Here is a 12567-nt window from a genome sequence, read left to right as displayed (position 1 = left end):
CTGTTCTGTTCTGTTCTACTCTACTCTACCCTACTCTATTCCCTATTCTATTCTATTCTATTCTATTCTATTCTATTCTATTTTATTCTATTCTATTTGACTCTACTCAAATCTACTCTACTCTGCTCCCTGTTCTGTTCTATTCTATTCTATTTTATTCTACTCTACTCTATCCTACTCTACCCTACTCTATTCCCTACTCTACTCTACTCTACTCTACTCTACTCTGCTCCCTATTCTATTCTATTCTATTCGACTTGATTCGACTCGACTCTACCCTTCCCTCCACTCCCCTTCTCTATTCCCTTTTCTGTTCTGTTCTGTTCTATTCTATTCTATTCTATTCTATTCTATTCTATTCTATTCTATTCTACACTGCTCTAGTCTAGTCTAGTCCACTCTACATTTATTGTCATAGATTGTAAGCTGTCCCAAGTCAAGCAGCCTTTTGCAATTGACTGATAGTGCTTTTTTCAATGCCAGTGGTGTTCAAGTGATCTCCAGAGGTGGTTGTTGTTGTTATTTCTGTATCACCGAACAACTCTCAGTAGTTCAGAACTTTCAACTTTCCCAGCATGGAAGATTTTTGTTCCTTCCCAACATCAAGCTACCCCACCCAGGCAAGTTTTGGGATGTCGGTCTCTCTGCCCAACAACATATTTGCTCAACCAGCAAAGAATGTGGCTGTAATGGATATGTCTTGGCATTTCTGTGTATCAATTGAACTACCAACACAGCCCTGAATGCGCACACTAGAACCTTAACCTGGGTCACATGTGCATGTAGACAATGATACAAATCGGAAAGGAGATCTTTTGTTATTCTTGGCCAGACACATCTAATCAATTATAATAAATTATGTCCAGAGCCTAAAAGCATTACTCCATCTCTGGAAAGAGCAAGCGATGGCAAGGAACTCTGCACATGCTCATCAACCAGAAGGAGTTATTTATCAATTGTCCATACATGCTGGTTGCCAAGCATCTGAATTTCGATCACATGACCCCAGGGATACCGCCACAGTCACAAGTGTGAGGAGCGGTTGTAACTCTCTATTTTTAACACAGTTGTCATTTCAAACACTCACTAAATAGTTGTAAGTTGAGGACTACCTCAACTTATCCGACCAGTTGCTGGCACATTGCTCTGTTCTGGATCCTGCCTAGATACCTGATGCAACCGAAGCGGAGATAGAGTAGCTTTTGGAAGCCCACCACTCTCAATTCCAAACGTCTTCTGCAAACAATGGTGTTAAGAGTTGGGGGGGGAGGCGGATGGACAAGGAAGGATGCCAGACCCCCTAAGCACTTCCTTAACTCTCCATCACTTGAGCCCCCGAGTAGTTCTCTCTTCTCTGGCACTCCCCCCCCACTTAACCAGGGGAGGGGGTGAGTTTTCCCAGGACCTCCCTCCTGAATCATGGGAAGGGTCCCTCCCCGCGTCCCTCTCCCCTGCACTCACTGCCTTCCCCGTTGGCTCTCCAGTTCCTCTTCGAAGAAACCCCCCCCCCGCCGCCGCCTCCTGCCTCTTGCCCGACGCTCGCTCGGCTTCCCTCCCTCCCTCTCCCACCCCTCTCCCCTTCCTCCCTGCCTGATTGGCCGAAGCCTGTCCTTATGCTAATCATATGCGAATAGTCCAGGGCTAGTCAGCTGACGTCACCGGGCCCAGTGGCCGCCGCCGCCGCCGCCGCCGAGGGAGGGGGAAGAGGGAAAGAGGGAAGGAGGGAAGAGGAGGAGGAGGAGGCGGAGGCGAAGCGGAGCGGAGTGGAGCGCCTTCCGTCGCCCAGGCAAAGCGGCGAAGATCCGGCTGAGCGCGGCGCGGGGAAGTCCGGGCTGGGCAGCCCCCTCCTTCCCCCCCCCCGCTTCCCTCTCGCCCTGCTCCCGCGCGGCGCAAGCAGGCAGGCAGGGCTCGCCGGGGCGGGGCGGCCGGGGCGGGGCAGCGCCTGCTGGGAACATCATGGCTACTCTGGCCAACGGGCTAGCGCAGCAGCAGCAGCAACAGCAGCAGCAGCAGCAGCAGCAGCAGCCGCCTCCCGCCGGGCCCCCCCAGCCGCCGCCGCCGCCGCTGCCGCCGCCGCCGCCGCCGCCGCAGGCGGAGAGCGCCGCTTTCAGCACCACGAACAGCGCCGCGAGGATGAACGGGCTGACGGCGCCGGCGCCCGGCCCGGGGGGCTCCATCGCCCTGAAGGACCACGATGCCATCAAGCTCTTCATCGGCCAGATCCCGCGGAACCTGGAGGAGACCGACCTCAAGCCGCTCTTCGAGGAATTCGGCAAGATCTATGAACTCACCGTGCTCAAGGATCGCTTCACCGGCATGCACAAAGGTAGGCAAGGCACGGCAAGGCAAGGCTGGCCCCGAGCCTGGAGATCGCTGGCTGGCTGGCTGGCTGGCTGGCTGGCTCGCCCGCGCGGACCCCTCCTCCGGCTCCGACGCCTCCCGAGACCCGCCACGCCTGCCCCGCCTGGCCGGGCGGAGGGGCCAACAAAGGAACCGCCGCCGCGCTCTCGCTCCCTCGCTTTCTCTCTCTCTGTGTGTGTGTCCGTGTGTGTGTGTGTGTGTGCGAGCCCGCCCGTGGGTGCGCAAGCGAGGGAGACGTGCAGCTCTACTCGGAAGCAAGCCAGCCAGCCAGCCAGCCAGCCAGCCACGCAAGCCCCACGGCTTTCGGGCGGGTGGGGGTGGGGGGAAAGCGCGCGTGGCCCGGCGGCCCAGGGGAAAGAAAGCTGACCTCGGGCCCCAGGTGGGCTGCCGCCTTGGGAAGATGGCACGGTTGTCACCCAGCGGGGTTTTTGTGTTCCTGGAAGGGTTGGTTCGGGCACAAAGGAAAGGGACCGGCTGTGCGAGAGAGAGAGAGAGAGAGGGGGGGGGGGAACCGGCCCTCCCCTCTGGGGCCCCCTCCCCTCCCCACTCTTCCCCTCCCCAGATCCTACCAAGAAGCCTGTTTACAAACTTGGGTGACAGAGAGGATGGCGCCAACAAGAGAGGATGGAGTTGTGACACGTGGAAGGGGAGATCTCTCTCTCTCTCTCAAAAAAAAAGCTCCCTACATTTTGGCAGGAAGAAGTTAACACCACCAGCAAAGCCCCCTTCTCCCCCCACTTCCCCTTCCCCAGCTTGTGTTGTTCTTCGCAATTCGTCGGCTAGGCATGGGGGCGCCTTCAGTTGGGATCCCCTCTCCGAGTAAACACACACAGACGTTTAGAGAGGGGCGCACAGCTCGTCACAACGCAGCCATGCTCAGGTTACAGACCAACCTCCATTCATCATTTTTGCAACTTGGCCCGGTCCTCCCAATTGTGGCAATTTATGGTCCGGGCGCATTGCACAATCCCCTTCCCTCCCCCCCCCACACCCCTCAGAAGAAGTAGCTTCCCAAGGTTGGGCCAATGCAAAGTTCAGCTGGGTGAAACATTGGGCGCCCACCTGCATCTCCCCATCAAAAGGCTTAGCTGGATTTGGGAGAAAAGAAGTGAATGAATCAAAAGTAGGTGAGTCTGCCTGCATGTGTGTGAAACGTGTGTTGTGTAGTGTGTGTGTGTAACACAGAGAGAGAGAGAGAAAAACGAGAGAGGGAGATTTGTAAACACAACAGGAAGCTCAGATTTGCTGAATGAGGACAGGGGATGCTGTACAGAAAGTGGCCCCTTGGCTTCACCGCAAAGTTTGTTGTGATGCATTTGTGCGTCATGGGGGGGGGGAGTGAGGCTGGGGAGGGATCCTGCATATGCTGATGAAGGAGCATGTGTATTTGCAGGGGAGGGGGTGGTCAGGAATCATGCATAAACACTCTGGATTTGCATAATCTGTTTCTTTACCAAATTAGCTGAGGTTGTTTTGCTTCCCGCCCCCCCTTTTTTTTCGAGTTCTTTGCAGTTGACTTAATCCCTAAAGACAACAAACCAAAGGCACCAAATATTTATTTGTTGCCTTATTACCTCGGCAAGCTTCATACGCGAATGTAGATATGACATCTTTGGCAGTCCTGGTGAAGTGTGTGGCGTGAAGCTAGCATTCTTTCCCCCCCTTCAGACCCCCTCCTCCCCAGAAAACGGTTTCCACAACAACTGGCTAAGGAGCTGAAAAGATCTACTATTGGAGGATTTCCTGCTTCTTGTTCCTCAGCTGACTTAAATCCAGTGTGAAGACTGGTGAGCGTGGAATAGGACGTGTCTTTCCGTGTGTGCACAGTGTATCTTCACACCAGGAGTCCATGATTGGGTCGTGGCGTGACATTATTTGCGTGCGTTCAAGTCAGTGTGGACTTCTTGCAATTGGCTGGACAGATCCTTGCAGGTTCCTTGGCAACCATTTCTTCAACTGGTTCATCGCCTTCTTCTTAGGACTGAGGAAAAGGGGCTGGCCCAAAGTCACCTTAGGTCAGGACGAGAATTCGTGGTCTTCCTCTTTGTAAACAAGGGCCTTTAGCAACTACACCACATAGGTTCTCTGTCTCAACAATGGACTGTCTACTTCTGAATGCAATCTCTTAGGAGATCCCATTGGGTTCCTACTCTGTGGAATTTCTTGGAGGCATCTAGTTGAGTAGGGGTAGCAAGATACTTTACCCATCTGGCACCGTGCTTAAGGCTAGACTAGAACTCCCAGCTCCCGGTTTCTAGTGGCTTTAACCCCTATTTGAAGCAGGCTCAATATCATCATACCCACCTAATCTGATTAGTATTTTAGTCTTTTAACAGGCAGCAAAGGATAGTGTGTGTGTGAGTGAGAGAGAGTGAGAGTGAGAGAGAGTGGGTGTATTCTGCAATCCACTTTCACTTTTCCAAAGAGTACCATTCTTCTTTGTCACCTCAAAGTTAGAAAGAGGTCGACTTGCTGCTAAAACTTCCGGATGTTAATTTTACGGAAGGTCAGAAATCAATTATCACGGAATGAGTGCATTCAGACAGGCAAAATGGGTCTGTTGAGGTCCCTGGGAGCGATTTCTAGGAGCTAAAATGGAGGATAGAAGAAGAAGAAGAAAAAAAAAAACCCGAACAGATACCATAAGAGAAAAAGTAGGCTCAGTGTTGCTTAAGAATGCTTGCATTTCCACTTTTTCTTCCCCCAAAATAGCAGGTTCTCCTACTCCACGTTATATTTTTAGCTCCACTTCTTGGAAGTTATCAGCAGAAGGCTCTCTGATGTCCATTAAACCCAGAGATGCGTTTAACTTCCTGCTACATGTATGATCAACTTTGGGGGCTTTTTAGCCGCGAGAGAATGAAAGCATTTGGTTAAGGCTGAGATCTTACAGCATGCTTCCCTGCTCTTTGAATTTTGAGCAAGACTTTTTTTCCCCCTAAGTAAACACGTATTGCTCTAATTCCTAAGGAACTGCAAACAACATTTTAATCAGAAGTTATAAGTCTGTGTTTAGTTATCTGGGGGGGGGGGGGGAAACCTCACCTGAATTCAGGGAGACTTATGGTGAGTGGCTGCATTTTTGAATTTTCAGCATCGTACGTTTCAGGTTGGTTCTTTCCTTGTGGGTAAAATGCATGATCAATACTTTTCCAAGGATGGAGATAAAGGGGCATTTTAAAACACATCTTAGGCCAATGGTCCCCTTTCCCTGGAAATTGTTTTAAAAAATCCTGCCCCAATCTCTGTTTTTATAACTTTCTCAGGATTAGCGACCGTATTTTCAAAAGTGTACTTTCCGAAGGAATGCAAAAACGAGATTTTTTGATGCCCGGTGTTGGGTTGGCGCTGCAGAATACATAAGAGTCAGGAAGAAGATTCGTCTTCGTTTTCTATCATCGCCAAGATAGATGGACGGGGACGTTCTTTAAAATAATATTTTTTTAAAAGGTAGCTTTTCAAAAAAAAAAAAAAGGCCTGTGGGTGTGATGGAAAGAGATCGGGAAATAGATAAAGCAGTGAAAATGGGGGGGGGGGAATGAACCCAGATTTCACTGGGTGAGAAACAAAACAAGCAGACAGGTGAATTTTTGCGTCTTGCTCAATAGGGATGAAAAAGGAGAAAGCCTGTCATTAAAATGAATATATATGAATATCATGTTTCTTGCTGGCCCTGCCATTTCTTTAGAAAATAATATGCAATTTTAGGGAAGAGGGAATCAGGCCGTTCTTTACACATTTGTAAAATGTAGCATTTTCAGAGCTTCGTGGTCAGCTCCTTCTCTCGTTTTATATCCCGAACTCCAATTTAATTGCCACTTGTCTTATCAATAAATGGCCACCCTCCTCGCCATCCACACCAGAAGCAGAAGCAGTCCTGTTTCTAGTTGTTTATCAGTAGGGGAAGCTTTGCCAACCGAAAAGAAAATCCAACTTTGCTTCTCTCTTTAAAAGCCATGCTTGAGCCATTCAATGAAATGCCATCCTTCATTTAATGAAGACTCTTTTTGATTCTGTTTATCTGTCAAGTACATGTCTTCTGTGGCTTCTATCTGCGTCAGGGTGATCCAGTAGGTCCTTCCTTCCTTCTCTTTCCCTCCCTCCTTCCTTCTTTCCTTCCTTCTCCTTCCCTCCTTCCTCCCTTCCTTCTCCTTCTTTCCTTCCTTCCCTTCCTTCCCCTCCCTCTCCTTCCTTCTTTCTCCTTCTTCCTTTCTCCTTCCTTCCTTCTTTCTCCTACCTTCCTTCCTTCTCCACCCTCTCATTTCTTCCCTCCCTCATTCCTTCCCCTCCCTCTCCTTCCTTCCTTCCTTCATTCTCCTTCCTTCTCTTTCTCTCCTTCCTTCTTTCCTTCCTTCTCCTTCCCTCCTTCCTCCTTCTTTCTCCTTCTTTCCTTCTCCTTCCTTCTTTCTCCTACCTTCCTTCCCCACCCTCTCATTTCTTCCCTCCCTCATTCCTTCCCCTCCCTCTCCTTCCTTCCTTTCTTCATTCTCCTTCCTTCACCCTTCCTTCCTTCCTTCCTTCCTTCCTTCCTTCCTTCCTTCCTTCCTTCCTTCCTTCCTTCCTCCTGCCATAAGCATTTGTCTGTCCGTCACCTGGTTTGTCCGCAGGATTCTTGTTCGGGCTTTAGATGTCTGTCACTCTTGATTTCTTTCCATTGGAAGACAAGAGGGTTGCACTTATTAAGAGTTATTAATACTTAATCATCTGGCAGATTTAATTGTGCCAATATTAAAAATGCATCAATGTCAAATTTCGTTCATTAAATATTTACATTTTCGAAGGGAAACTGTTTTGCTGCTGTTTTAATATCCTTTCAGGAAGCTTTATATAGGATTTAATTTTTTTTTAAAAAAAAGGGAGATGGGGGAAGCTCTGATGCGCCCGCTATCCTCTCAGTTGTGTCTTTCTCCTCTTTTTACCGATGGGTTAAGCAAAAAAAAAATCCCCCTTCTTCTACCCCACGGAAGCAAACAGCATCCCGCTCTGGTCACTTCTCCCCATCCAGCGGCCATGCGAAGCTGATGTAAAAATCCCAAGGTGCTAATCTCATTTGTGACTATTTAGCCATAACAAAATATCAGCTGAGCCTTCCTGGAAGGAAGAAGTTAAGAGGTGACTCAGTGCTGGGCAGCCTCTGTCTTGATTCACTACCCGCAGTGTGTGTAGGAGAAAAGTGAGGCACTTGCCCAGCTCAGCAGGCCCAAGAAAGTACATGCAAACAACTCGCTCGATACAACACGCTGATCTTTTTTAAAAATTTTCACGCCTTGGGCCAAGCACATTGGGCTACAAGCGTACGCCAACCGTTGCCCGGTCCACAGCTACGGTCTCCGCATCCTTCCATTTAACATTGACGTTTTTCAGATTCTTCCTGGTGCCCAGTTTTCTTTGGCCTTCCTCTTTTTTTCTCCGGCCAATTGATCGTGCTCCTTGCTGGACATTGTTCACTCATGCGGAAAACCTGTCCATCAAAGCCTGTCCTTCATTCAGTCACTATCTCAGAGAGTCCTCGGGAATTGCACTTCTTGGTAGAATGTCCTCGTCTGGGACACGGTCCCAAACTGTGATCGAGCTCAATTAAATGTGTCCTTAGCAGCCACACTTGGATCATAGGCTTCGGCCTGGTTAGTACGTATCTTGGTTTCAGCGGGCCAGGAGGTTGATGTTGAATTTGGGCGCTGCATGAAAGTTTGAGTGTTTGTTTGCTTGGGGTATCGATGTAGTGGGCAAACTTAGAAAATCAGTTAATCAGCGAGCAGGTTATGGTTGGTGTCTGAATCCAGGCTGCAAGGCAATGTACTGACAGCCATTAAGCCATCATGTGGCTTGGTGTGTAGAGTGGTTTGTTTGCTTGATGTATATAGCCACCCATATCACATACATGACTCTAGATAGCTCACATCTAATAAACTCAGGGGACACTGTGGCTCAGTGGCTAAGACACTCAGCCTGTTGATCAGAAGGTTGGCAGTTCACCTGTTCGAATCCCTAGAGCCACATAATGGAGTGAGCTCCCGTGACTTGTCCCAGCTTCTACCAACCTAGCAGTTGAAAGCATGTAAAAAATGCAAGTAGAAAAATAGGAACCGCCTTTGGTGGGAAACGAACAGCGTTCCGTGCGCCTTCGGCATTTAATCATGCCGGCCGTATGACCATGGAGACGTCTTTGGACAGCGCTGGCTCTTTGGCTTAGAAACGGAGATGAGCACTGGCCCTTAGAGTCGGGAACGGCTAGCACATATGTGCAAGTCTTTACCTTTAATAAACTCAGTTTGCTCGCCCTAGTTTATGACTCGGTTTTGTGAAGATAGCCAAGGATTTCTTACTCAGGAACACCAAAGTCCAGCAATAAACAAACCCATTTTCTTCATTCAATGTTTAGGGCTAATCCTGATTGGCCTAAAAATGAACTTTGCTAGCTACACCAACTATAATCGAGAATGTTGAACTCAAATATTTGGGACCCAAGTGAATAGACAACACTGACCAGACAGAGAGGTAAAGCACGGCTAATATATATACCTAATGAATATGGTGGGACATGGTGGCTCAGTGGCTAAGACTCTGAGCTTGTTGATCAGAAAGGTCGGCAGTTCAGCTGTTTGAATCCCTAGCGCCACATAATGGAGTGAGCCTCTGTGACTTGTCCCAGCTTCTACCAACCTAGCAGTTTGAAAGCACGTAAAATTGCAAGTAGAAAAATAGGAAGCACCTTTAGTGGGAGGGTAACAGCGTTCCGTGCACTTTCGGTGTTTAGTCATGCCGGCCACATGACCACGGAGACGTCTTCAGCTGGGTCTTCAGCTTTGAAACGGAGATGAGCAGCGTCCCCTAGAGTCGGGAACGACTAGCATATTTGTGCAAGGGGAACCTTGACCTTTTAATGAGCATGACTGATTATGGATTATTTGAAGATTCATAGCAATGAAAAAAATCTTACTTTTCCTTCACCCCTAAATGGTGCTCCAAGATTCTGTTTCTTCCACTCAAGAAGAAGGCTTCAGATTTGCATTCAGGAAAGGTCTACTCTCTCTCTCTTTTTAAAAAAAAACTTCATCCAAACTTCTTTATGAGAACACCTTAAAGTGCCAGCGTTTCCTGAGACAAGATAGATGAGTGACAGGGAAAGAACCTTGTGCTGTCCTTTGATATCTCTTTGTCATTTTGTGTGACTTCTGTTTGGCTTCCTTATCTCAGCTCAACCACCATTCAAACCATCAGCAAATCTTCCCCTGGGTCCTTTATTTTTTATTTATTTATTTATTTTCATTTCTTTATTTTGGTTTCTCAAGCATGTGTGAGAAAACAAGTGTAAGTATGAACATTAGAAACATATAAGTATAAACATGGACATGAACACACGCAATGAATACAAATAGATGGGGACAGTAGGATAGGGACAGGAGGCGTCCTGGTGCGCTTATGCATGCCCCCTTTACGGACCTCTTAGGAATGAAGTGAGGTCCACGGTAGACAGTTTAAGGTTGAAGTTTTGGGGTTTGAAGATGTAACAACGGAGTCAAGTAGAGCATTCCAGGCGTTGACCACTCTGTTGCTGAAGTCGTATTTTCTGCAATTGAGTTTGGAGCGGTTGACCTTGAGTTTGCATCTATCGTTTGCCCGTGTCTTATTGAGGTTGAAGTAGTTGTTGACAAGGTAGGATGTTGTAGCAGACAATTTTGTGTACTACGCTTAGGTCAGGCCATAGGATCTTTTGCATATAAAGTCCAGAAGCTCATAATACACTCTTTAGCCCCCCAGTGACGATAGCCTGATGTGGACTTTATGAACATCTGATGTGCTAATCGGGATGATTTTATTATTTTTTTGCACTGATCCCAAGTGTGTTGGCTTCTTCCTGCTGATGCCAATTAGCCAAGCCCTGCTAATCCATACCAACTGTGTGAAATCAAATTCTCACTGGGTTACACGTTGACCTGCTACCAAATTGTGCGCAACTCCCCAGCATGAGATATTTTCCCCCAAAGTATCTACTGGTAGCTGTTTCCTGACACTGCCCAAGACTGAATCTGTGCCTTTGTCATGCAGTCTTTTTCCCTAAAGAGAAAGTAATAGTCCCCTCCCTTTAGATGACTGAATAATAGCTTCTGCCATTTTGAATAAAGTAATGATTTAGAATAGAATAGAATTGAATTGAATAGAATAGAATAGAATAGAATAGAATAGAATAGAATAGAATTCTTTATTGGCCAAGTGTGATTGGACACACAAGGAATTTGTCTTTGGTGCAGATGCTCTCAGGGTACATAAAAGACAAGATACATTTGTCAAGAATCATAAGGTGCAACATTTAATGATAGTCACAGGGTACAAATAAGTAATCAGGAAACAATCACTATCAATATAAATTGTAAGGATACAAGCAACAAAGTTACAGTCCTGCAGTCATAAGTGGAAGGAGATGAGTGATAGGAATGATGAGAAGACTAATAGTAATAGCAATGCAGCCTTAGTGAATAGTTTGACAGTGGTGAGGGAATTATTTGTTTAGCAGAGTGATGGCATTCAGGAAAAAAAAACCTGCCCTTGTGTCTAGTTGTCTTGGAATAGAAATCTCCGTTGGCCAAATTGGACCTTCCATTCAAGAAGAGCAACATGGTTTGGGGACGCAACACTTGCTCAGGATTTAAGGCAGAGGTTTTCCATCCCTGTCTGGTGGTGCTGGGGATTAAATTTAGCATGTCTCCATGCAAAGCTATTGTGGGGTTCTAATTGGGTTTGGTTGTCTTGGTTTTTCCACTTTTATTCGTGGTTGTCCAGACACAGGTGGGCTCCCAAAGCTGTTCCCTACGTCTATATTCCACGCTTGGAATCCTGCATTCAGTTTTGGTCACCACAATGTAAAAAAGATGCGGAGACTGTAGAAAGAGTGCAGAGAAGAGCAACAAAGAGGATTAGGGGACTGGAGGCTAAAACATATGAAGAACGGTTGCAGGAACTGGGTAGGTCTAGTTTAATGAAAAGAAGGACTAGGGGGAGACATGATAGCAGTCTTCCAATATCTCAGGGGTTGCCACAAAGAAGAGGGAGTCAAGCTATTCTCCAAAGCACCTGAAGGCAGGACAAGAAGCAATGGGTGGAAACTAATCAAGGAGAGAAGCAACTTAGAACTAAGAAGAAATTTCCTGACAGTGAGAACAATTAATTAGTGGAACAACTTGCCTCCAGAAGTTGTGGATGCTCCAACACTGGACGTTTTAAAGAAGATGTTAGACAACCATTTGTCTGAAGTGGTGTAGGGTTTTCCTGCCTAAGCAAGGAGTTGGACTAGAAGATCTCCAAGGTCCCTTCCAACTTTGTTATTCTATTCTATTCTATTCTATTCTATTCTATTCTATTCTATTCACCCCTTTTCATTCCTCTTTCCTTCTTTCCAGGTTGTGCCTTTCTTACATACTGTGCCCGGGACTCAGCGCTAAAAGCTCAGAGTGCCCTCCATGAACAGAAGACACTGCCTGGGGTAAGTGACGGTTTCTTCTCTCATTGGGATCCATCTTCTGGGGAAGAGCTTTCTGTAGACATTTGCAAAGACATTTGGGTTCCAAACAGCAAGATCTGATTTAGATAGCAGTTCTAGGCCTGTCTTATTCTCCAAGTTCCTTGGAATTCTCAACTGGTTGTCTTGCATCCTTGAAAATACCGTATAAGATGCTCCAAAGTATAAGATGCACCTAGCTTTTGGGGAGGAAAACAAGAAAACAGAAATCTGCCTCTGCCTCCCAACAATTTGCCTCCTTGCAGCAAACAGCAAACAGCCAGTTTGAGCACAGCCTGATTAGCACAAGCAGCTGATTGTCGGTTGGATCATCCTCCCCACAATCAGCTGTTTCAGGCTGCAAGGACCACCTATTGCCACTTCCGCACACCCTATTTTTGGATTCCGCATCCCGTTTTCAGTAACTGTGCACTCCATTTCCAGCCGGGCTGCGGGGATCAGAATGGGCAGAAAACAGGGTGCGTAGAGGCCATAAATGGGGCACACGGAGGCCAAAAATAAGATGCAGAGGCTGAAAATGGGGCGCATGAAGGCAGCAATAGGTGATGGCAATCCCTGCAGCCTGAAACAGCTGATCTTTGGGAGGCTGATCCAACCGCCAATCAGCTGCTCGTGCTAATCAGGTTGTGCTGAAGCTGACCAGGCTGTTTGCTATTTGCTGCAAGGTGGCAAATTGCTGGGAGGCAGAG

The 12567-nt window shown here is 47.4% G+C and overlaps 1 protein-coding gene across 1 annotated transcript in view; it reads left to right on the top strand.

Moving 5' to 3' along the window:
• Window positions 1-1956: 1956 nt before the first annotated feature.
• CELF6 (CUGBP Elav-like family member 6) overlaps window positions 1957-12567 on the top strand; it is a gene marked incomplete at its 5' end in the record, with an annotated part of 131052 nt that continues 120441 nt past the window's right edge. The window contains 2 exons of the mRNA XM_081964651.1: window positions 1957-2326; window positions 11760-11842. Coding sequence (XP_081820777.1) covers window positions 1957-2326; window positions 11760-11842 — 453 coding nt within the window. The remainder of the gene's footprint in view (window positions 2327-11759; window positions 11843-12567) is intronic.

Source organism: Natrix helvetica (genome assembly GCF_964273705.1).
Source record: "Natrix helvetica genome assembly, chromosome: 12".
In the NCBI taxonomy this organism is placed as follows: domain Eukaryota; kingdom Metazoa; phylum Chordata; class Lepidosauria; order Squamata; family Natricidae; genus Natrix; species Natrix helvetica.
Note: the sequence above shows the minus strand (reverse complement) of the source record. Positions and strands in the feature narration are given on the sequence as shown.